The sequence below is a fragment of the Tripterygium wilfordii genome, chromosome 9, assembly GCF_013401445.1.
Source record: "Tripterygium wilfordii isolate XIE 37 chromosome 9, ASM1340144v1, whole genome shotgun sequence".
Lineage (NCBI taxonomy): Eukaryota > Viridiplantae > Streptophyta > Magnoliopsida > Celastrales > Celastraceae > Tripterygium > Tripterygium wilfordii.
In genome coordinates, this window is record NC_052240.1 from 2,327,973 (window position 1) to 2,348,844 (window position 20,872).

At 38.0% G+C, this 20,872-nt stretch overlaps 4 protein-coding genes and 1 non-coding gene across 7 annotated transcripts; all 5 read right to left on the bottom strand.

Annotated features, from left to right (window-relative positions):
* Window positions 1–4,115: 4,115 nt before the first annotated feature.
* Window positions 4,116–5,450, bottom strand: LOC120005897 (protein FAR1-RELATED SEQUENCE 5-like). Its single transcript, XM_038855786.1, has one exon. The coding sequence runs from the start codon at window positions 5,448–5,450 to the stop codon at window positions 4,116–4,118; it is 1,335 nt and encodes a 444-aa protein (XP_038711714.1).
* Window positions 5,451–6,751: 1,301 nt separating this feature from the next.
* Window positions 6,752–10,401, bottom strand: LOC120005742 (UBP1-associated protein 2C-like). Of its 3 annotated transcripts, none has more exons than XM_038855545.1 (2): window positions 9,043–10,401; window positions 6,752–7,051 (listed from the first exon to the last, which is right to left on the bottom strand). In XM_038855545.1, the coding sequence occupies exon 1, from the start codon at window positions 10,250–10,252 to the stop codon at window positions 9,044–9,046; it is 1,209 nt and encodes a 402-aa protein (XP_038711473.1). In that variant the 5' UTR covers window positions 10,253–10,401; the 3' UTR covers window positions 6,752–7,051; window position 9,043. The 3 variants fall into 3 exon arrangements, with proteins under 3 accessions (XP_038711473.1, XP_038711472.1, XP_038711470.1); XM_038855544.1 differs by having other exon boundaries at window positions 6,752–7,064; XM_038855542.1 differs by lacking the exon at window positions 6,752–7,051 and adding an exon at window positions 7,836–8,198 and having other exon boundaries at window positions 9,043–10,398.
* A 243-nt stretch (window positions 10,402–10,644) lies between these two features.
* On the bottom strand, window positions 10,645–10,715 carry TRNAG-GCC. The gene has a single exon. It is a non-coding gene; the product is annotated as a tRNA-Gly (tRNA).
* A 232-nt stretch (window positions 10,716–10,947) lies between these two features.
* On the bottom strand, window positions 10,948–15,312 carry LOC120004934 (ubiquitin-like modifier-activating enzyme atg7). Its single transcript, XM_038854295.1, has 14 exons — window positions 15,028–15,312; window positions 14,377–14,594; window positions 14,091–14,282; window positions 13,940–13,994; window positions 13,772–13,866; window positions 13,423–13,612; window positions 13,226–13,331; window positions 12,998–13,142; window positions 12,765–12,923; window positions 12,486–12,674; window positions 12,174–12,374; window positions 11,973–12,088; window positions 11,663–11,822; window positions 10,948–11,236 (listed from the first exon to the last, which is right to left on the bottom strand). The coding sequence occupies exons 1-14, from the start codon at window positions 15,161–15,163 to the stop codon at window positions 11,057–11,059; spliced, it is 2,142 nt and encodes a 713-aa protein (XP_038710223.1). The 5' UTR covers window positions 15,164–15,312; the 3' UTR covers window positions 10,948–11,056.
* A 549-nt stretch (window positions 15,313–15,861) lies between these two features.
* Window positions 15,862–19,612, bottom strand: LOC120006558 (transcription factor bHLH30-like). The gene is made up of 2 exons (XM_038856620.1): window positions 18,827–19,612; window positions 15,862–16,702 (listed from the first exon to the last, which is right to left on the bottom strand). Exons 1-2 carry the CDS (start codon window positions 19,139–19,141, stop codon window positions 16,226–16,228), a joined length of 792 nt encoding a protein of 263 aa, XP_038712548.1. The 5' UTR covers window positions 19,142–19,612; the 3' UTR covers window positions 15,862–16,225.
* Window positions 19,613–20,872: the final 1,260 nt, after the last annotated feature.

A 20,872-nucleotide genomic window follows, 5' to 3' on the forward strand; every position in this document is an offset into this window, starting at 1 on the left:
CTTGATCATTAATTTGCATTGGAGTCACAATGATCTCTTTCTTCCGGCGCTCCGCGGTCACATCTGGTATTGTTAAACCAAAAGTATTTATAGCATTTGCCCAATTTTTCCTTGCTGATAAAGATAGCAGCACATATTGTCCATTGTGCTAGTTGTTTCATTTTCCTTTCTTCTACTCGAACATCAGAACTCTCTAGGCCCGTATTTTGAAGCTAACATATTGACCAGCGTAAAAGGTCTTTTTCTGTTGCTGTTCCTTAGGGAATATGTCTGCTTAGAGAAATTTGGACTCTTTAAGCAAAAAAGATAGACTACGGTAGCTGTTGTTTTTCTTTTTCCACTATCATCATCTTAACAAGCTTTCTGACGTAGTTCCTTGACCAACATAAAATCGATAGTACCAAGCTCTACCATGTTTGAGTTTGCTCAATAACATGCGAGGGCCTGTTTGTTAAGAAAATTATCGAGCCCAAACTCTTGTGAAGTTTTAGAAATCGTATCCAAAACTGTTTAAATGATGGCAATCTAAAAGTCTTGAAATTTTTTTTTTACTCACAATTTTTGAGCTCAATCTTATGGAAAGCGACATTGAGACTTACATTCCCCTGCAATGCAGGGTTAAAGTCATAAGGTTCGCTCTTCTATTATGCCATGCGTCGTTCAGTTCATATTTGTTGAAGCATACTTTCACTCTTATTGCTGTATATGCATCATGTGTAGTAGCATAAAAGAGAGGATTTTCAATTAGTTAAAGATGGGGCACAAGCAATCACTTATACAACAGCAGCAGCAATACTGACATTTTCTCAGCCAAAAATAATACACAATAAGCTTAATGTAGGAACCTGTAGAAGCTAATTCTCTTAAATTTTGATTACTACTTGAGACAGCTGGATAGGAGGAACTCTTCGCAAGCCCACGGAGAAATTGTTCCGGGAATTTCGCAATGTAGTGTGCAACATGGTGTAGAAAAGACAGAGTTCCAGGCCACCATTGTCAAGCTGAAGTTGACACTGATGACTGCACTCTGCAACATGGTGTACAAAAGACAGAGTTCCCGGCCACCATTGTCAAGCTGAAGTTGACACCGATGACTGCATTCTGGCATTTCACACATGAAACTCCAAGCTCAAAATTCTGCTCACCTTATGAATTTAGTCTCATCTTGACTGTAAGATGTTTCCAGCCAGCTTCAAGTCTTCTTGGAGTCTACGAACGGTTACAAATGCAATTGTCCAGTGATTGAGGCACTGATTAATTAGCTCCGTTATATTATCAATAAACTGTTGGTGAAGGAAACTTCTTAGAACTAGACTTGTTGCTTGAAGCATGACTAAGGTCATTGATGATGCCGACTCTCAGACTCAGTCCTATAGATATCTTACTAATCCATTTTATTGGTTGGTTTAGATTAATCATGAAGTCTTTGTAGCTTGGCCACTTGATCAATAATTTCCATGGGTATCACATCTGTTAATGTAAACAAGCAAGCAACCCGCGCTTCGCGACGGGTTGTTGCTGTCCAAATTGCATCGGTATAATTATAAAAGTCATTATCAGTTGTTTTGGTATTGTAAATAGATTTGAAATATTTGAAGTAATATTTCAGTTGTCTGATGTTGATTATTGGGTTTCAACGTAGCTTGGCCGCCTGATCAATAATTTCCTCGGGTAAAAGATTCACAGCATTTACACATTTGGAACAACCTAGAAGGCTAAAACTAGAAAGGTTCAGGTTTCCTCCTATCTATACTCAACGCAGAGCCTCCGTCCACCCATTTAAGGGAGAAAATATTCAGTGGGAAGCAAACACCACGTCATCATCTGACGTGGTGTGCATGTCCCATTCATTGGTTGACACCTGGCCACTAAAATCCCAATCAGCCAAATTTTAGTCTAGGTTTTAAATGGCTCACAAAATTTTAGTTTCCCAGAGAAAGTTCAAATTTTTAATTTCCCATGATAGTCTCTCGTCAAAAGTAGCTGTCAAGGATTTCACCTCTTCCTCCTAAACCAGATCCAGACCAAGATCGATTCTGCCACCGGTTTTCTGCTCCGACTAGGATCGATCTACATGGATTCAAGAGATTTATCTTTCTAGCAGCATATTTGGATCTTGACATCTTCGCCATCGCTATCATCTTCCTCAACTCGACGTTGATATCGACTCCTCCTCCGTCGAAGGTGTCGAGGTGATTTTTCGATTTGAGTATCATGTTTGTTATTTTTTTGAATTTCTTTGTTATATATACATTTTTCGAAGTGAGCATGAGTATTTTTTTTGTCGATCCTAATTTTTAGGTTTTGATTATTTTAGGTTCTACAATTGCAGGTTTTGGACCCCAAATCCTTGTATAAGCATGAATTCATTGACTGAAGCGTCTGTTGGGCATTGCAGTAGCACAACACATAGAGTCCTTGTAATATTTAATTTCACAGAAGCACATAGGTTCTGGGTAGCACATATAGTACTTGTAATTTTTGATATTTGGAGATTTGTCCTTGTTGTTGGTTGGGTCCTTGTAATTTTTGGCACATTTACTTGAATCATTGAGAGCAATATTTGGAGATTTGTTCCTACTGTTGGTTGAGTCCTTTTAATTTTTGGTTTCCCTTGTACATTTACTTTAATCAATGAGAACAATATTTGATCATATTAGGTGTATATGATCAAGTCAGCTGCTTCATCCATCTCTGAATTGCTAGACAATTGTGCCAAGACTATAGTCATTCACTCAAGTCCTTGTAATTTTTGGTTTCCCAGAACTCTATTTTGGTGAAGTTACTGACTGAGGAACCTAAGCAAAAATATCAACTTCATTCTATGATGTAAAAACAGAGCAAATAAATAGCAACTCAACCAAAATAATCATTTCCCTGATGCTATTAATGTTCAACATCGTACAAAATAGATCAACAAAATGTGTCATTCATTTCATTGTGAACTACACAGATAATATAAACATATCAGAAATCTCTACATTCCATATAAACAATACACAAAGCTCCATATCAACGCTCCATATCAATTCCCATCGATCCTACACCAAATTCGGGATAATTGTAGCTGGAAGCCTGGCTCAATAGACTTGTGAATGTCATATTTTGTCCATAATCATTGTCAAAGGGTGTAAAACCTGGCTGTGAAGTGGAAGGTGCATAACCTGCAACATCTACAAGATTATGTATCAATTAATAACCCTTATAGAATTTATAAACAAGCAAGACTACATACCTGACTGTGAAGTGGAAGGTGTGTAACCTGCAACATTTACAAGAGATTGCATCACTTAATATATCTTATAGAATTTATAAACAATCAAAACAATAACCTTATAACTCTACATACCTGGCTGTGAAGTTGAAGGTGCATTTTTTGTAGCCCTTTTTCTCCGCTTCTCTAATGGACCCTTCTGCCTTCCATATCCAACGCCTTTCGCTCTCACTTTTGGCGGATCAAGTAATGATGGCCTACCCTGATCTAAAGATGAATTCCCAATACGTAGGTCCCCATTATCCAAAGCATTACTTTCTCTATGTGATTTCAATCTATCAATGATAACATCCAAATTCTCATTTGCTATCTTAGTAGTATCAATATGAGCTGCACTAATGCTCATAACTGAAAATGCCTTTCTCATTAGATTGTTGAACCGAATGGTCTTTGATGATGCCAAATCACCTTCCGACATTCCAAAATCAAACTCTTTCACAATTCCTTCTTTGACAGACTTTGTCCATCTCTTTAGAATATATTGTGGAGGAATATATTTAACACCATATTCAACATTCAAAACCCTTAAAGCATGCCGACATAACCAACCTTTAGACTCAAACATTAGACAACTACATGTAATGCTCAAATCTGCAGGATTAAAATGAACCACATGTATTCTTTTGCCACCTTCATTTTTCAAAGTATAGACATGCATTGGCTCTACAAGAGATTTATCCATGATCACCTCTGAAATACCTTGCAAAAACTCATCTTGAAATTTTTTGAAAATTACATGTGTGTAAATGGTAGACGCATGTTTCAAAATCCCATTATTGCGAACATACAACTTTGGTTTCCCCCGAGCACAACTATAGTCATCTTCAATTTCAGCCTCACGCTATTTCCTCGCATTTTCTTCATAATGCTTGACAAATTCAGTTAATGTCATTGACTTACAAGCCATATGGTGAAAAACATTATTTGTGCTCTCACTTCTTTGAATTGAGCGAATGCCTGCAGAAAAAGTGTCAAAACTAAAGGCAGGACACCACTTAACTCGAAGTTCATACAACCTTTTAAGCCATTTATTACTACCTACATCCCAACATTGAACCATTTTATCCCAAGTACTTTGAAACTCTTCTTCATTTTCACAACCATGTAATAACTTAGTGAAAAACTTGTTCTTAAATTCAGGTTGTCCATATAGCTGAGGAATATTTGTAGCAGCATTCTTTGCAATATGCCACTCACACAAACGATGACGAGTATTGGGAAACACTTTTTCAATAGCATTTGACATAGCTTGATCTTGATCAGTGAATATAGTCTTAGGAGCCTTGTTTCCCATAGATTCCAAAAAAGATTCAAACAACCAAATAAATGAAGACGTGGTCTCATCTAATAAAAATGCACATCCAAAAAACACATTTTTCCAATGATGATTTACCCCAACAAAATGAGCACAAATCATATTATACTTGTTAGTGCGATACGTTGCATCAAAAATAACCACATCACCAAAGCAATCATAATCAATCTTAGACAATCCATCCCTCCAAAAAAAATTACTCAATCGACTTTGATAATCAATTTGGGTAGCATAAAAAAACGTAGAATCGTTAGTTTGCATTAACTTGAAATGATTCATAAGACTTTGAGCATCCCCGGCACCTATCATCTTCATTCTTTGAGATTGTAAAAAATTTTGACAATCCCTCAATGTGAACCCAACATTCTTTGCACCCCCAGCTTCATTTGTTACGTAAGAATACGCCTTAGTTGCTCTAATTCCAGCATTTGCCATTGATTGTAGAACACTTGAACTAGTTTCAGTCATTTTTTTCCCAGACTTAATCAAATGCCTTTGATCTTCCTTAATTAACTCATGGTTATGCTCAGCTACTAGATCAATCACTTTCCAAACATCACCTTCAATGCCAAACCTAACACGAGCTTTACAACCACACTTAGTATCTATTCTCTCAATTTTTCTTTGCTTATGTGGTGGGACATATGGTGAAAACCCCTCACAAGAACAAAGAAAAATACACCGACGTAATTCATTCTTCCGATTATATGACTTTTGCCCCCTTCGAACTCCAAACCCTTTCTGAATTGCATACATATTATATGTTTTATAAGCTTCATCCTCATAACTAAATGTCATTCCAATCTTGAAAAAATTTTCATCATCCTCATTGTTAACAACTAATGGGGTTTTGTCAGCCATGGCATAGAAGTCTACATTGAAAAACAAAGAAACACAAAAATTATTTTTCAACAGAGAGACTCGATTTTCAGCATATTTAATCAAGAAGATTAGAATCAAACCCAGATTTGGGTTAAGCAAGTATTTAGAAAATGTTATAATGTGCAGTCTTTAAACAAGTATTGCTGAAGAGAAAGGACACCAACGATATGGAATGGAGAAGATGATGGAGTTGTACCTAAGAAGGAGACCAACAATCTGGAACTGGGAACCCTTCGTAGAGATAAATGTCACGCCATTGACAAAGCTGTCGACAATGGGTTGAATTATTCCGATCAAGTGCTGTATGAAGAAGGAGACCGAAATGGGTTTAGATCGTGGTTTTTTTTTTCTCTCTGGCTTTTTGGATAAAAACAAAATTAGGAACTGAAATATATTCATATAAAATGTCAAAAAACCTAAACTCTAAGCGGGAACTTGAAATTTTGTGTGGGGTCTTTAGTGGCTAGGTGTCAACCAATGAATGGGACATGCACACCACGTCAGGTGATGACGTGGTGTTTGCTTCCCACTGAATATTTTCTCCATTTAAGGAGTCTTGGCCCAAACTATGGAAAGCCCTGCCCCGTACATACTTTTCCTTAAAAAAATAAAAATTAATGGCTCCTGCTAAGACCAATGTTGAGACACATTTATGTCAGTAAAACTTGACTCATGAACTTGTTTCATAACAAACAATAATCCCCAAGTTTCATAATAAAAATCATGTTAAAAGACCAAATTCTATTTGAAATTAGACAAAAACATTAAATGCTCGTTCATGTAGGGGGTTTAGCAATTTTGTTGACCTAGCAAGAAGATGAGTATGGTGGCGAGAGAAGAGAACAATTTTGAAAAAGCTCTTCATTTTCACATCAATTAATAAACTGACTTGCAAACCGCTAACAAGCTAATAAGCACCGACTCTAGTTAGCCACCTAAGTACATGTTCACAGGATGCGAACAAAAGTGACAAACACATTATGTTTCTATTAGTTTCAAAACATGGTTGTTAAGCAAGGTTGAGAGACTCGATTTGGTGTTACCCAAGTTCTCAACAATCCCACAAAAAAGGCCCAACGTCTCCGGCCTATTTATAAGTACTAAAGTCTTAAGCAATCGAAGATTACTAAAACCATTCAAAGCCCAGTTACCATTGCACACAAGAATTGATACCTCCACACCCAAACCACTAGTTTGAGTGGTAAAGATGACGTGTATCACTCTAATGATAAGGATTCGAATCCCCTACCCCTTTTGCCAAAAAAAAAAAAAGACTTGAAACACAACAGGCAAGACGTCTCTCTGACATCCCAAAGGACTCTTTACCCATAAAATAATGTCCCCAATTTCTAATTCATTCTTCTAGGGGCAAAATTGACCAAGACAAAGCTGTGGTTTACTTATTATCCACACAACATATTTCTACATAATTATCTTTTTTAACAAAAAATAGATGAGAGCGCCCCTCTGAATCTATGATGTTCACAAAGGTCACAACCTGAACTCTTCAGCAAAACTTTGTTCATTGCTTCTGTCCGTAAGTTGTAGATTTGACATTCCAACTTTGAAGGCCATGTGAACTGGGGTGAGGTCCTCGGACGGTTTGAATGAGAAGACAAACGGAAAAATACAAATAAACAGTTAAGTCTCAGAAGTTTACATACATGGTTAGAATCAGCAATAACGCACACTATCTGTTAAAATATGGAGAGAATGCACACACACAGAATTTGAGTAACAAAGTTCAAAGTAACAAAGTTCGAAGTATTTGCGTTCACCAACCACAGATCCTGATTACGCAGGACTTGACTACAATGCCATTGCCCATCAAGCTAAGTTTTAAAGCTTTCACTAACTTTTAGACTAATGATCAACAATACCACCTTTTAGAAATCAACAATTTCAAATAACCCATCTTTTACAAATAAAAGTGAAGCATGATGGCAGAAGGGCATGGTTTCACGTCCCAAGCATATAGGAAGCACACAAAAGAGCAGAAATGAGCAATAAGAAGGAAAACAGAAAAGAGAAAGAAAACCTAATTGTCTAATATCTAGGAGAGAACGTTTAAGAAAGACCAGGAGACGAGATTAAATTCTGGTGCTGAGCATATTTGTAAGCAGCATCAATGAACAGTAAAACTTTCCACGAGTAATTTATTGATGAAAAAGAAACTTATAACGGTATTTAATGCATTTCCCTTTTTAGTGGTTGTAGAAGAATGCAAAGGGGAACCCCATATTTTAAGTATCAAAACTCATGTCAAAACAAAAAGGATACGGCCAAAAACCACGTTTTAATCTGTCATACATGCATTTCAAATAACTGCATAGCAACATTTGTACAAGCTAGCAAAAAGCTAAATTCACTTCAAATATATCAAAGACCATAGCGACGGAGCTATCTAATAAATGAATAATAGATGTGCACATTAAACTTAAGCTCATCTGCACAAAATATGTAGATAACACAATGGCATTGGTTTGACAAACAAACAAAAAATTATGGCGGACCATGAAAGTCTACATCCTTATAGATATGAAATAAGCTATCTCTGTCAATATCAACTAATAACCATTGTCATTCACCCATAACTAAAGGAAGCAGATGAAGCGAAGCAGCAACAAAAGCACAGCAGCCAAATAATTAAACCAAAGTTTTCAGTGTCAGCATTCACGAAATCACCACAACCATTAAAGTACTCTTGTCCAAGAAGCTCTCATACACCTGAACAAACACCCATTCACAACACAAAGCAGTGTTCAATGTCAACAATATAAACTGTAGATGCTATTCAAACGGGAAAGCAGGAGTAACAACGAAACTGATTAGCAAATAGAAGGCATGCAAACAAAAATACTACCAACTTAACACTGAATGTTGTTTTCCCTTGAACGAAGGAACAACAAGAGTTTGACTCCAACAAATTCGGGATGGATGAGTGAAAAGGCTAGATATCGTTCTTCCTAGAAATAAACTTTTTGAATTCACAATGGCCTCCTTGAAGCACAAAAAGGAATAAAAAAATAATTATAGAAGAATAAGAGAAGAGAAACCCTCAGAGATAAACTTTCATTAGAGTACGAGTTCTGTTAATGCCAAGACCTCTCATGCCTTTACATGGACTTACAATGCTTAACTTTACTAACATTAGAAAAGCAATCGAGCACTTCCGTGCATGGAAAGATGAAGGATTGTTCTAATGTGGGGAAAATCATGAATTCAAGGAGGGCTCCTCGAACAGTAACACCCATGAGGAAATCAATTCTATAATCCACTAAATATGAGGGAAAAGGAACCTCAAAGAGGTACTCTCATTTATAATTAATAGCAAGACAACCCATGCCTTAAAGAACAATGATTTCAATAATTAACTAAATCTCAACATTGATTTTTTTACATAAAATGAATACATACATTCTCAAATCAAAAAGCGAAGAAACATAACTTTCCTCATATAATCATCTTATAATAAACAAATGAAATAAAGAAGTAAACTATTAATAGATGAAGCACATAAAAACTTAAACGCCACCAGGAAAAAAATGTAGCAGCAGATGCGAAAAGTTACCTCAATAGTAATGCGGTGCCCCCTGGTACATCCCTCCAGGTGGAACTCTTGATAAAGATGATGGCTGGTGATGCTGAGTAGGCACCGAAGAAGCTGGCATTCCATATTGCCCAGCTTCAGGATAACCCCCAGAGGCCACTCCTACAGAACCTGGTGGCGGCATCCGATAAATTGAAGACCCTGCACTGCCCAATCCGCCAAACTCGGTCGAACCTGCAGGCCCCCCATAATGCGAACCCCCATATGGACCTCCCAAGCCCGTAGCAAACCCACCACTGGACGGAAATCCAGTACCACCGCCAACCGGTGGCATTGGAGACCCATAACTACCACTGGGAAAGCCGTGTGGGCCCTGATACAAACCACCAGGTGCACCATACTGAGAGCCAGGCATAGAACCAGGCACTGAAGTCTGTTGTTGTGGTCGGGCAGTACCATTTCCTGCAACTCCAGGTGTGGCTTGGCCTTGTGGCTTCACCTTCTTATTATCCACAGCAAATTTACATACAATTTGGTGTCCATCTATATTTTTAATTTGTTCCACTAGTGAGGCCCTAGCACCCTCCTCCGTCTTGTACACAAAGAAGGCAAATCCCCTAGACTTTCCGGTAACTTTATCAAACCCTAGCGGCCCTTCCTCAATCTCCCCATACACGGAAAAATATTGCAACAATTTCTCACCAGGCATATCGTAAGGCACGCTGCCCACATAAATCTTCCTCAAAGACACGTCAACCGAATTGGAATTCGCGGAAATTCCTGCAGAGGCTAGTTGAGTAACAGTAACCCGCCCATCAATTTTCTTGCTCGGTTCTTTAAGCGCGAGAACAGCTCCATCTACATGACTGAACGTAACAAAACCATAACCTTTAGACTTGCCGGTAGACTTGTCGAGGATCACAATGGCCTCCTCGAGAGGGCCGAATGAGGAGAAAATTGAACGGAGGGAGTCAGTGGTGGTCTCAGATGCGAGTCCCCTGATGAAAAGCTTGCGGAGGGAGACATCTCTATCAGCGACGGCCCGCACCGCGTCCAGTATATCGGGGTGGCTCACGGCAGCAACCTGGAGGATGTCGAGAAGTTGCTCCTGGGTGAAAGATTGAAGGATTTTGCGGGCATCCTCGGAGGAGAGAGAGGTTACGGTAGGCTGTGGGGAGGAGGGAGAGGTATTGCCGTTCTCATCTGTTTTGCGTTTCTTGGAAAATTCCATGACTGCTGTGATGGAGAGAATCGATGAATTTCAGCGATGAAATTGGTGACGAATTCAAGGCTTAAAAGAAGGGATTAGGGTTCAAAGTTATAAACCCTAGGGAGATATTTTGGAAGTAACAGAATCTGAGAACAGTAGAATACCCGCTAAAATACCGTATCATTTCCGTATTTGGAAGTTTTTATCGGGCTTTCGTGGTCTTGGGGGCCTCTTGGCTCTTGATTAACAACCAAACCGCGAATCTGCTTCATCGATTCGTAATGGGCTGGATAAAAAGCCCAGAGTTTTCGTTGAGAAAATCACCTCTGATGTCTTTTACCCTAGTTTCTACTTTCTGGGCATTTGAATGATTGGGCCAAATCTGAAAAAAAAAATTTAATTGAAAAAAAAATTGCGCCAGCCGGGAATCGAACCCGGGTCTGTACCGTGGCAGGGTACTATTCTACCACTAGACCACTGGTGCTTGACGTTTCCTTTTAAATTATTATTTTTCAAGAGATCTTTTCATGTATCGTTCGCTAACACACCGTTTTCCCTGCCTGTTAATCGTAGTGCGTTTATGTGCGAGTGTAAATAGATTGAAATTCCAAGATCACACCTGCTTCATACAATTCAGAAGTTGTGTGAATTCTAATTTGTAAAACATAATCAATACGCACCGAAGTTTGGAATGCTGTCCAACGAAGTTATGGAGATGAGCTTAAAAATTATGACCTGACATTGCATTCTTGTGAATGGATTCTTTTTTGTACAATCGGCAAATTGATTATAAAATCATAATTTAGAAGAACTAAATGGTCAAATCTAAATCTCCACGCAATCATCGTCATCATCATCATCATCCATCTCATTATCCCAGTCCAGTTTAAAGGAGTCAGTTGATTTCATCAACTCAGTCAGTCCAGTGAGATCCTCCAGGTATGTTGGATGGTTAATTGCTTGGAGAAGGAATTCCATTCCCCTTTTCTGGTACTCTGATACAACCTGTACATGTAATTTCATCAAAATCAGCTGCAATCATAGGAACTACTAATAGGGAGATAAGCAGCAATAAGACGACATTCATTGATAATCAGCCGAGCCATGTTCCAAACTGTTTACGCCTATGGTTGGCTACATTAATCCATCAGAATCCACCCGTTTTTCGCCATTCATCATTATATAAGGCCATGCTCTCAACAACGCAATTCGCATAAAGAAAATCTACGTTTAAGAGGCAGTTATGGCAAGTTGGGGAGAGGTTATGCTCCCCATTAGAATTCATGTCAATTCAACTGCAAGCATCCATACCAGAAAGAAAAACCTATTCACTAAATGCTAGATTTTTGGGGTTCTAAGAATTCATAGCGTGTCACATTAAGCAGCCAAATTAAAGTATTAGCAAAATCTTCGTTGTGTTGGGAAACTTACGGTGCCGCAACAAGCACTGCAACTGTTTGAGGAGTGACCTACAAGTGTCATCTGAGAAAACTGAGAGAGCGATCCTCGAATTTGATGCGGTAAAATGCCAAGAGGCTGCTCACTGCTTCCCCCGTAATTAGAATTTGCCAGCTCAGCTTCTGCAAATATCCTGTAAATATGCAGTAGGCACTGGTAAGGCAGGTCAAATTCAAATAGAAACTAACAGTAAACCTCCTGAGGTCTACAGTAACCTAAATTACTTTACAATGCAGAAATCTTCAAAGAACTATAGATCTCCATGTGCCCTGAAACGACTTACCCCTTAGGATGATGCAGGATTCCTACTAATAGTTCAACTGCAAGAGCTGAAGCAATTGGAGCAAGGCCTGGACGGGTAACAGTGCACTGCTGGTCCAAAGTGCGATTTGCAGTTGACTGCATAACAGATAAAAGTAACCATTGCAACTTAATACGTACAAAACAGCTACATTGGAGCATGAAGGGGATCGTAAAAAATTACATCAATTGGCGCAACCACGTCGTTGCAAAAGTAACAGCCTAATCTCCGCCCTCCACTTTTATCAGTTATGGCAAGGTTATCCATATCATCAGATAAAGCACTTCCAGCTTCCGCTTTTGAGTCATGGACAGAGCCAAATGGACCAGGTCCATGGCGCATCACCAAAAAGCTATCGAATCCGAGAGCGGCATTTATTGTAATCTGCAAACAAGTAAAGGACATCTGACTAAGAAATTAAGCATACAATAACAAGTTAACAACGATCATTACCACGTCATTTGAGGTGCCCATATAAAATCAAAGGGTTTCAACCTTGTTAGCATTTGCAGAAAGAAGGGTGGGGAGCCACCGACTTTCTCTCGTATCAGTCAACAAGAAAATGACATCATGAGAGTTGATCAAATCATGGAGGCGTCTACAATCATCAAGCACACCATCCTCCTCTTGCCTAGACACTGGGTGACCTGGCATTGGTATTGCCATTACAATGCCTTCTGCTTCCTAAAAAAATAGTATGAAAGGATCACATAAAAGGGAAAATTCTTCAGTGTCAGACAAAAGTACATATACCTAAGGGGTAAAATCAATTACCACAGCTGGAAAAATTCTCTTCAAGCTTTTAACTGCTGCTAGGGCTTTAAAATCTCCTCCATTTAGACAGTCATCCAACGTATAAAGGGATTGTCTTAATGGATTAGACATGGCCACCCTGCCGTAGTCAACTAGTGTGATTTTTCGTACACCCCAAGCCTGCAAAAATGCATAATCTTTGAGCATAAACGCCTATAATTGGATGTTATGGTTATAAACTATTAAATACCCACCATAAGCATGCGAGCAACCTGGCAACCTAGCGTACCAGCTCCCAAGAGAAGACACTTCACTGTGGACAAGATATCTAAATTAAGCGATGGCAAAGCACGCCATCTCATCAACTTCAAGTTTAAATCTGCTGCAGATACAGTCAACCTGCAAAAGATATCTCAAAATCCTAACACCATAATGGACCAATACCATTAAGGAAAAGCAAAGTCTCCATTAAGATCGTATACCTAGTTGGATCCATGGATTTAGCGAGGCTAATACACCTTGGTTCTTTCCTACCTTTGTTCAGCTCCCATCCCACTGCATTAGGTATGCATTGAAGATCTCTCCATCCTAGATTCATATATTGTGAGTAAGTTAGAAATTCTACAACGCGAAAACTTACGAAAGCAACATAAAGAGGAAATAATCAAAATAACTCTACCTTGAGGAACTGTGATCAAGGCTTCACCTACGAGGGACAACCCAAGGTCTGCAAAACCACGATTCTCTCTGTAGCAAAAAAAGTTGATGGTCTGGAGGTTCCATCTTGAACCAATCAGTGCTAGGAAATTGCGAAGAGGCCAACCAGGATTATTTGGCAGATGACATGGGTCATAGAAACCAAACACCAACTGCAAATAGCATCAAGACTGCATTTAGAATACATGGACCAATAATCTTGGAGTCCGACAATATTGTAGTTTTTCAACTCGGAATATTGTCCTATAATTCACTTTCCATTTCCACAAAGCAGCCATTTTTCTGAAAGAACTTAAAGGTTAGAAAAGGACCTTGTGACCATCACCTTGGCAAGCTTCATAGTCTCTCAGATGCCAAAGAGTAGCATGCGAATCGGAAGATATAGTGATCAGGAAGAACGGTACATCTGTGACAGACTCATGTTATTAACAATTCGTTACATATTAAAAAGAAAAGAAGACGATGAAGAAGAAATTTACCAGCCGTTAAGCTTGCATTACGCCATTCATTGCACGCTGCCGATACAGATTCTGCCTACAAGTCACCCACAAAAAAATTCAAAGCATAAAAAGTAGCAATAATATAAATACCTAGCTACCAAAGTATGAATGAGAATCACATTTTGAGTACCTCCTCTGAACAAAACCATTGTGAAGCTGGCATTAAATTCACCACGGTTGCTGCTGGATCCAGAACCAAAGCAGGGAAGGCAAACCAGTAATGAAAGCTCCATTTTTTAAGGTCTGCAAATGATATAACAATGAACCTTGATAGAGCTGCACTGTCCTCCACAGCCTTACCCGTGTTTATGTCCTCCAAGATCTAGGTAAGCCAAAAGGAAAAAATAGAGACCGAGCACCAGGCACATACATAATGAAAGAAGTGAACCTATTTCAAGATTTATTAAGAAAGATACCTTCTTGGCTTCAGCCTTCAATAAGCTTGGTTTATCAAGAGAGTCAAAGTCCTCCAACGTATTTGTATTGTAGAGTATGCCTGGGACAGCACATCTATTCCTATTACCATGACTCCCTGTTGGCTCCGATAATTGCTCATCCGAATCAGGTGGCAGAGACTCGGTCAAAAGAGTCAAATGGTTTGATACTCGAGTATGCGAGCAAGGGGCATAATAACCTGCAGCACATAGGGTTCATCCTCTTAATTTTATTATTCGTATTCAACCCTTCATAATCAGTGCAATCCATTGAACCCTTATACAATTATCATAGCTTTCTTTAGGAGGCACTTCATGAACAATAAATTCACTCTTCCAGTTCATTTTTTTTCCTCAATAAACTCACTATTTCTTTCCATTAACAAGAATGCAAGCATCGACGAACTAAGATTACAAAAAAAAAAAAAACCAAGAAAGACGTGAAATTGTAATTCAACGCATGCGACCTTGATTATGATACATGCAAATATCCAGTTGAAAGAAAACTCCAACGCCTATTAGGTTAAAATCTCGACGATCAAAATTCTATGCCATAGTCTAGTTAAATTTTCTGGACTAAACTGAGATAAGAAGAAACTCCATAAAACACCAATGCCAAGCGTAGAGGATTACCGGTGATGGAAATGGGAGAGTCATCGATGCCAAGTTTGTTGAGCTTAAGAGAAGACAGTCGGTGCCAGAAACCCTCGTCGACGGCGCTCTGAAACGGAGCGAATTGGAGTATGGATCCGGTCTCGGATGCAGACATAGCTTCCTCTGGTTTCTAACTTCGGAGGTAAACAGAACTTGGAAGCCGAGGCTACTTAAAGAATGTTAATTCAAGGAGATTCCTTGTCGTACTCGGACATCTAAATCCCTCTGAAAGTCAAAAGACTTAGCCTACTCTGTACATGAATGAGCGTGGTACGTTTCCTTGAGTGTGCACCGGTAGTTGCGCTTGCGTGGTTCACGAATTTACAATTTTGCACTTTTGAAATTACGGATTATTGTGAATTTAAATATTAAGAATTATATTTCATTAATTTTTTAACAAACTTTTTTCTGTTTATTTTTCTGATTTTCCCATTTTAGGCAAAGATGAGGATAAGTTCACAAAACAGATGTTTCTTTTTTATTATAATTTTTAAAAATATATTAAACATTGTGATGTATTAGAATTTTTTTTTTGAAACACCATTGAGAAAGATGTATTGGAATTTAGACCTTGTTTGAAGGATAAAAGGTATAAAAAGAATTAATTAAATGTAATTAGTTTTAGAGATTTTGGAAAATTCATATTTTTTGAGAGAAAATAATTAGTTTAACATAAAAATTATACTACAAAAAAAATAAAATTAGTCGGTTTTTGTAGCTGCAAACAGACCCAAAAAATGATTTTTTTTTTACTTGAATCAACCTTTTCATTTATTATTTATAACACAGAATTCATTTATTTATAGCACAAAATACAAATCCTGATTTATAATATATAGCATCAACAAAACTCAATACATCAACTTGCTCATTGCTCATCAGTTTCTGAGTTATACCAACACACTTTCACCAAAATCAAATACTTGTACAAAGCTACAAAAACCATAGATGACTCTGTATATCAGTGCATGCATCTGTGTATACACTCATATTCTTTCAGACTCCAATTCAGTAGCATACCTCATTCCCTGTTCTGTACGCCAATACTAAAGTGTTACAGGTGGTCCAACTCATCCATATATATACATGTCTGCATGCGAAGAAATAATGTCGCGATCTGGGATACTGAAACTGTAACACATTATCGTGACATTGAAATCGTAACGTAACTTAGTTCTCATGAGGATGAGCTGGAGGAATCAAAGAAAGAGATCCTCCTCTTCTTGTTTGGCAGAGTTGTTCTTGGTGAGTATTCAGGGGACGACGAGCATTTATCTAGAACAGAATTCAAAGCTTGGTGAACCGAACTCACAACTTGTTTTATCTCAGCATCATCGACGTTCTTTTCTGTGCTAGTTGTGAAAACGAATGAATTCTTCAACCGTCCTTCTAAGGTAGAAACTTCGGACTTCACCATCTTCAGGTGAAGGGTATCAAGGGCTTGTCTTAGATCAGATAGTAGGTCAGGTCGATAATCACAGCAGAGAGATGCCCTAAAAAACGAGGTTCCATCCCCCGGTACATCATTATATGGTTCAACATTCACTTCATCGTCATCCATAGGAATGAGAAGGCCTTTGGTGGCATCTATCGCATTCTTCTTCAGTTCTTTCACTTGGGTAATGACTTCAGCAAGCAAAGTGGCTTTATCCATCTAGAAATAACATATAAAATTATAAACCACAGTAAATAAACAAAATATAATCTAATCCCACAGGAGTAGAAAATGGAATGTATATATGGCATGCAAGCAAATTTTTCTTTTTCTTTTTCATGAGGGAGAGGCGCATTGTATCTTGAAAACACGCTGCGTTCCATTTTGTTAAATATATGGCATGGATGCTAATCCGATCAAAATCATCAAAGCTGCTGCCCTAAACAGTATGTGGATCAGCTACACGTGCATCCATAAGATAAATTAGTACTAATACAATATCAAAAAAATCATCATAACAGCAACCAAGAATGTAAGTCTCGGAGAAAGGTGCAACAATTTTTAAAGACCAAGTCAATATCATATGCTGATTGGAAGGGAGCAAGCTATACCGAGATGCTTTCGAACAAAATTGCCATCTGTAACAGTGGTCCATTCTTAGGGAGATAAAAATGCCTCATACAGTTATTGTTTTCTATTTGTAATGAAGATTGTTTGGATTTGGCTTTGATAAGTTGACTAACATTATCAAACAACAAAAAGAAAGTTCGCAAGTCAGCTACACCATAAACAGAGTGAATTTTCATATGCCAAAAACACCACAGTTTCACAGGTTCCGTCTAGCAAAACGATTCTTTGAATTTGGCTGACATCTACAAGCTTGTTGGATGACAAGGACTTAAAAATAGACTTTGACATTGGTCATGAAAAAATAAGTTTTATAGCCGCCCAAATATTGTTAAGCTTCCACTTAAAAAACAAATGTTTCTTCCCCTAGACATGTGATTCTGATTGCGTCTCAAAGCAAGATAAGGAACCATATAATTAGAATACTTATAATTAGAATAAGTCATATGCTAATATTTTTAGAATTGAAATGAGTCTGGGATCCACAACACAAAAGCTGGCATCCTTCCCCACCAATTTAAAAAATTCATCAACAATCACTCTCTTATATAAATATGCAGACACACAAACTAGCTTCAGCCAAAACTTCCATGAATATATTAATTTATGTATGCAAATCAACCCGTCGGTTTCTGCCATAAACAATACAGCACCATCCAACCAAATAATAGGTTGACCAACCTATAGTTTTCAACCCTTTTCTTATTACGGCTGCTTCCGCCTTTGGACAATAAGAGATTAGGATTTCAATAGGCATTTTTTCCGTCTCTTCTTAGCTTCACTAAGTAACACTACATTCATTACCACACATAATGACAGCCTCCACCTTTCTTCTTTTACTTTCTGTTTCTTTTTCATTTTGCTTATTTGTAAGACTTCTAATCCATTCTACCCAAATCACTAACACGTACAAAAGCATGGACAGTTGACACGGTTTAGAGCAATGTGCAGAAATCAAGCTCATCCAATGAATCAATAGTAAAATGACCATCCAGCAAATTAAATGCATCTCATGATTGATAATTATGTGTATATGTAAAGTGTTTTTCCAAGTTGGATTGTGGAAGATCTTCTAGGTCACCTAGAACTAATTCAACATATAAATACAATTTCATTGAATAAAACTGCACATTAAAATACCGCCTAAATTTAGAATCAATTCCAAAATTAACAACTGTTTTATGCATGACCCTTATTTAATCTGCTTTATTTGCACGAGAAGTTAAGAGTAAAGTCCCTAAAAGAAAGTTACAAGCAAAGTAAACTTATTGTAGAATATGACCTGCAAACTGCAAACTCCTCCGGTTTCAGAAAAGAAAGCTAAGGAAATCGTATGAGAAAGTTATAATCTTATTAAAGGCCCATATTGAAAAGGACACAATGATTTAAGCATCAATAATCACATGAGGGTTCCACTCAAACTTAATGGAATAAGCTAAATGATTCTTTTTCAAGTAGTACACTAAAGGTCAAGGCAAATTTGAACCAAGATGTTTTTCAATGAAACAGGGCATGCCTTCATACAGTTGGAGAGCACCAAGAAAGTAAATTTAAGATTCTACATATAACAAAAGTAGCAACCAAACAACATTTATATTGTTTCCTAATGTGAAGTTTCCCGTAATTGAACATGCCATAGTTAGATCAGCAGTTAAGAGAAGCATACGTCTATTACACTACATTGAATCAAAAAAAAGCAAAAGAAACATGTATTACCTTTTCGCTGCACGGCACAAGACCACGAAGTGTGGCGAGATGCGCATTGATCCTCTCCCTCCTCCTCCTCTCTGCTTCGCTATGACTCTTCAAAGCCGCTAAAGTCTTGGCTTCTGACATTCCCTTCTTCCCCCCTGTGGATGGGGCCTTCACGAGCTCTCCTCTCTCGTTATCCAACACCAACGACTGAGATCCCATCAACGACCCACCTGGTAAAACCCCGTTAAACCCCCCCAAATCGCGAGAAAACGGATCTAACGTCTTAAGATAGCCCGACCCATGATTAGAATTCGGGTTTTGTGAGTAGGCAGCCATGTAAAAAAAAAAAGCAAATTTGAGATAATCAAGTGAATATTTACGGGCCGGAAGCGGAGGAGAGGATTCCGGGAGGGCGGGTGGTGGGGGCGAACCAGAAAGAGAGCTTTTGGAGAGGGAAGTTCTGTTGTTTGACGGCTTTGTAGACGATTGTGGTTGTAGTGCTGACTATGGTTGTTTTGGTTTTGTTCATACCTTCCATAACGAAAGAAGACAAGCAGGGGACGAAGAAGAGAGAGATTACTGAGAGAACATCCACATTTTCTTCTTGATGGTCTTGAATTGGGGCATATCTTCGAGATTTGTGAAAGATTCTGGGGAATTGGGAGTTTGTGTATTCAGTCCGTGAATCCTTGAAAGGGATTCCGATGAATATTCAATAAGGATGGAAGAGACAGGACAAACGGTCAACGAATCAGCAGGGCAGACAGAAGAAGCAAATCAGTAGAACTGAAAGGCTTTGTGTGTATGTTGTTAGGCCAGACTGTCCGTCCTTATATAAAAACTACATTGTGGGTCAAATGACTAATATAGCCTTCATTAAGGCCATAAAAATACAAAACCATATCCACAAGTTTCTCACATGACGACTTTAATAACAAGAATCAAGACCTCCCGAATCCATACAATTTGAATCCACATAAATTCACCAACTAGTCTATCACTCGATTGATTTCTCCGTATTGACATCGTACCGTGATGATTATATGGACTTCCACATGAAAACAAAGGCATTTGATCACGACTCTATTCATACTTTCAGTGAGAATTGATTCGGAATCCTAATCTTGTTTTGGCATTTTGTAGGGCACTTAATAATAACCATTTGAATTTGTAAGTGTCTTCTTTGACAAATCCAAAAGACAAAAGACTAGTTGGTGATGAAGAAGAGCCGCCCCCTCTCAAACAACTTTGATATTCGACCTAAAGATTCCAACTCTTGATGGACAACAAGAGCAAAAACACAACTCTGCCTTGGCAAGATGATTTTCTTTTATTAGGGTTCATATTGGTCTTGGTTTTGTCATCATCTTACCTCTTGAAGTGATCGATACAATGGTACTTTCATAATTAGATCATTGTCTATATTCAACTCATCAATATAACACTATGATTAATTGATTATTATAAGCACTATGAGCCACAAAGTTTGTTCATACATTACCTACTACTCTTGTAGCCAATCTTCAATGAGTAGTAAAAATTGTTTCCCTTCCTAATTTAACTACTTGTTGTATTCATTTTTTTTTATAATCGAAAATGACATCATACAAGTTTATCATTTTATTCAATACAAGTCTAAATTATTACTGTAAGATTCGTGTGCACAGAAATGTCTCATACAACGACATGATAAACCGGGACAAAATCCAACGAGTGTCATAAAGATATTGTTTTCACGGGATACTTTGTTTTTAGTAATCTACTCTCTATTTTTTTAGTACCTGCCCAAAAAGAAGTCAATGCTTTGTTGGAGCAAACTGTTCTCAGTTAAAGATTGCACATTTTTGGAAGAACCTAATTCCTGTTTAGAATTGCCAAGTCAATCTATAATTAATATGATTTCCTTAACCAATCTTGGTTGATTTTTAAGGCATCGACGCAAAATGTTTGTGTCATGTCAACTTGAATCATCACAAACTAACATCTAACTAATAACTTAATTTTAAATCCCAAGTCAAACTCTAATTTAACCAAATCCAAAGTGGCTGTTGTAGCGGCATAATGATC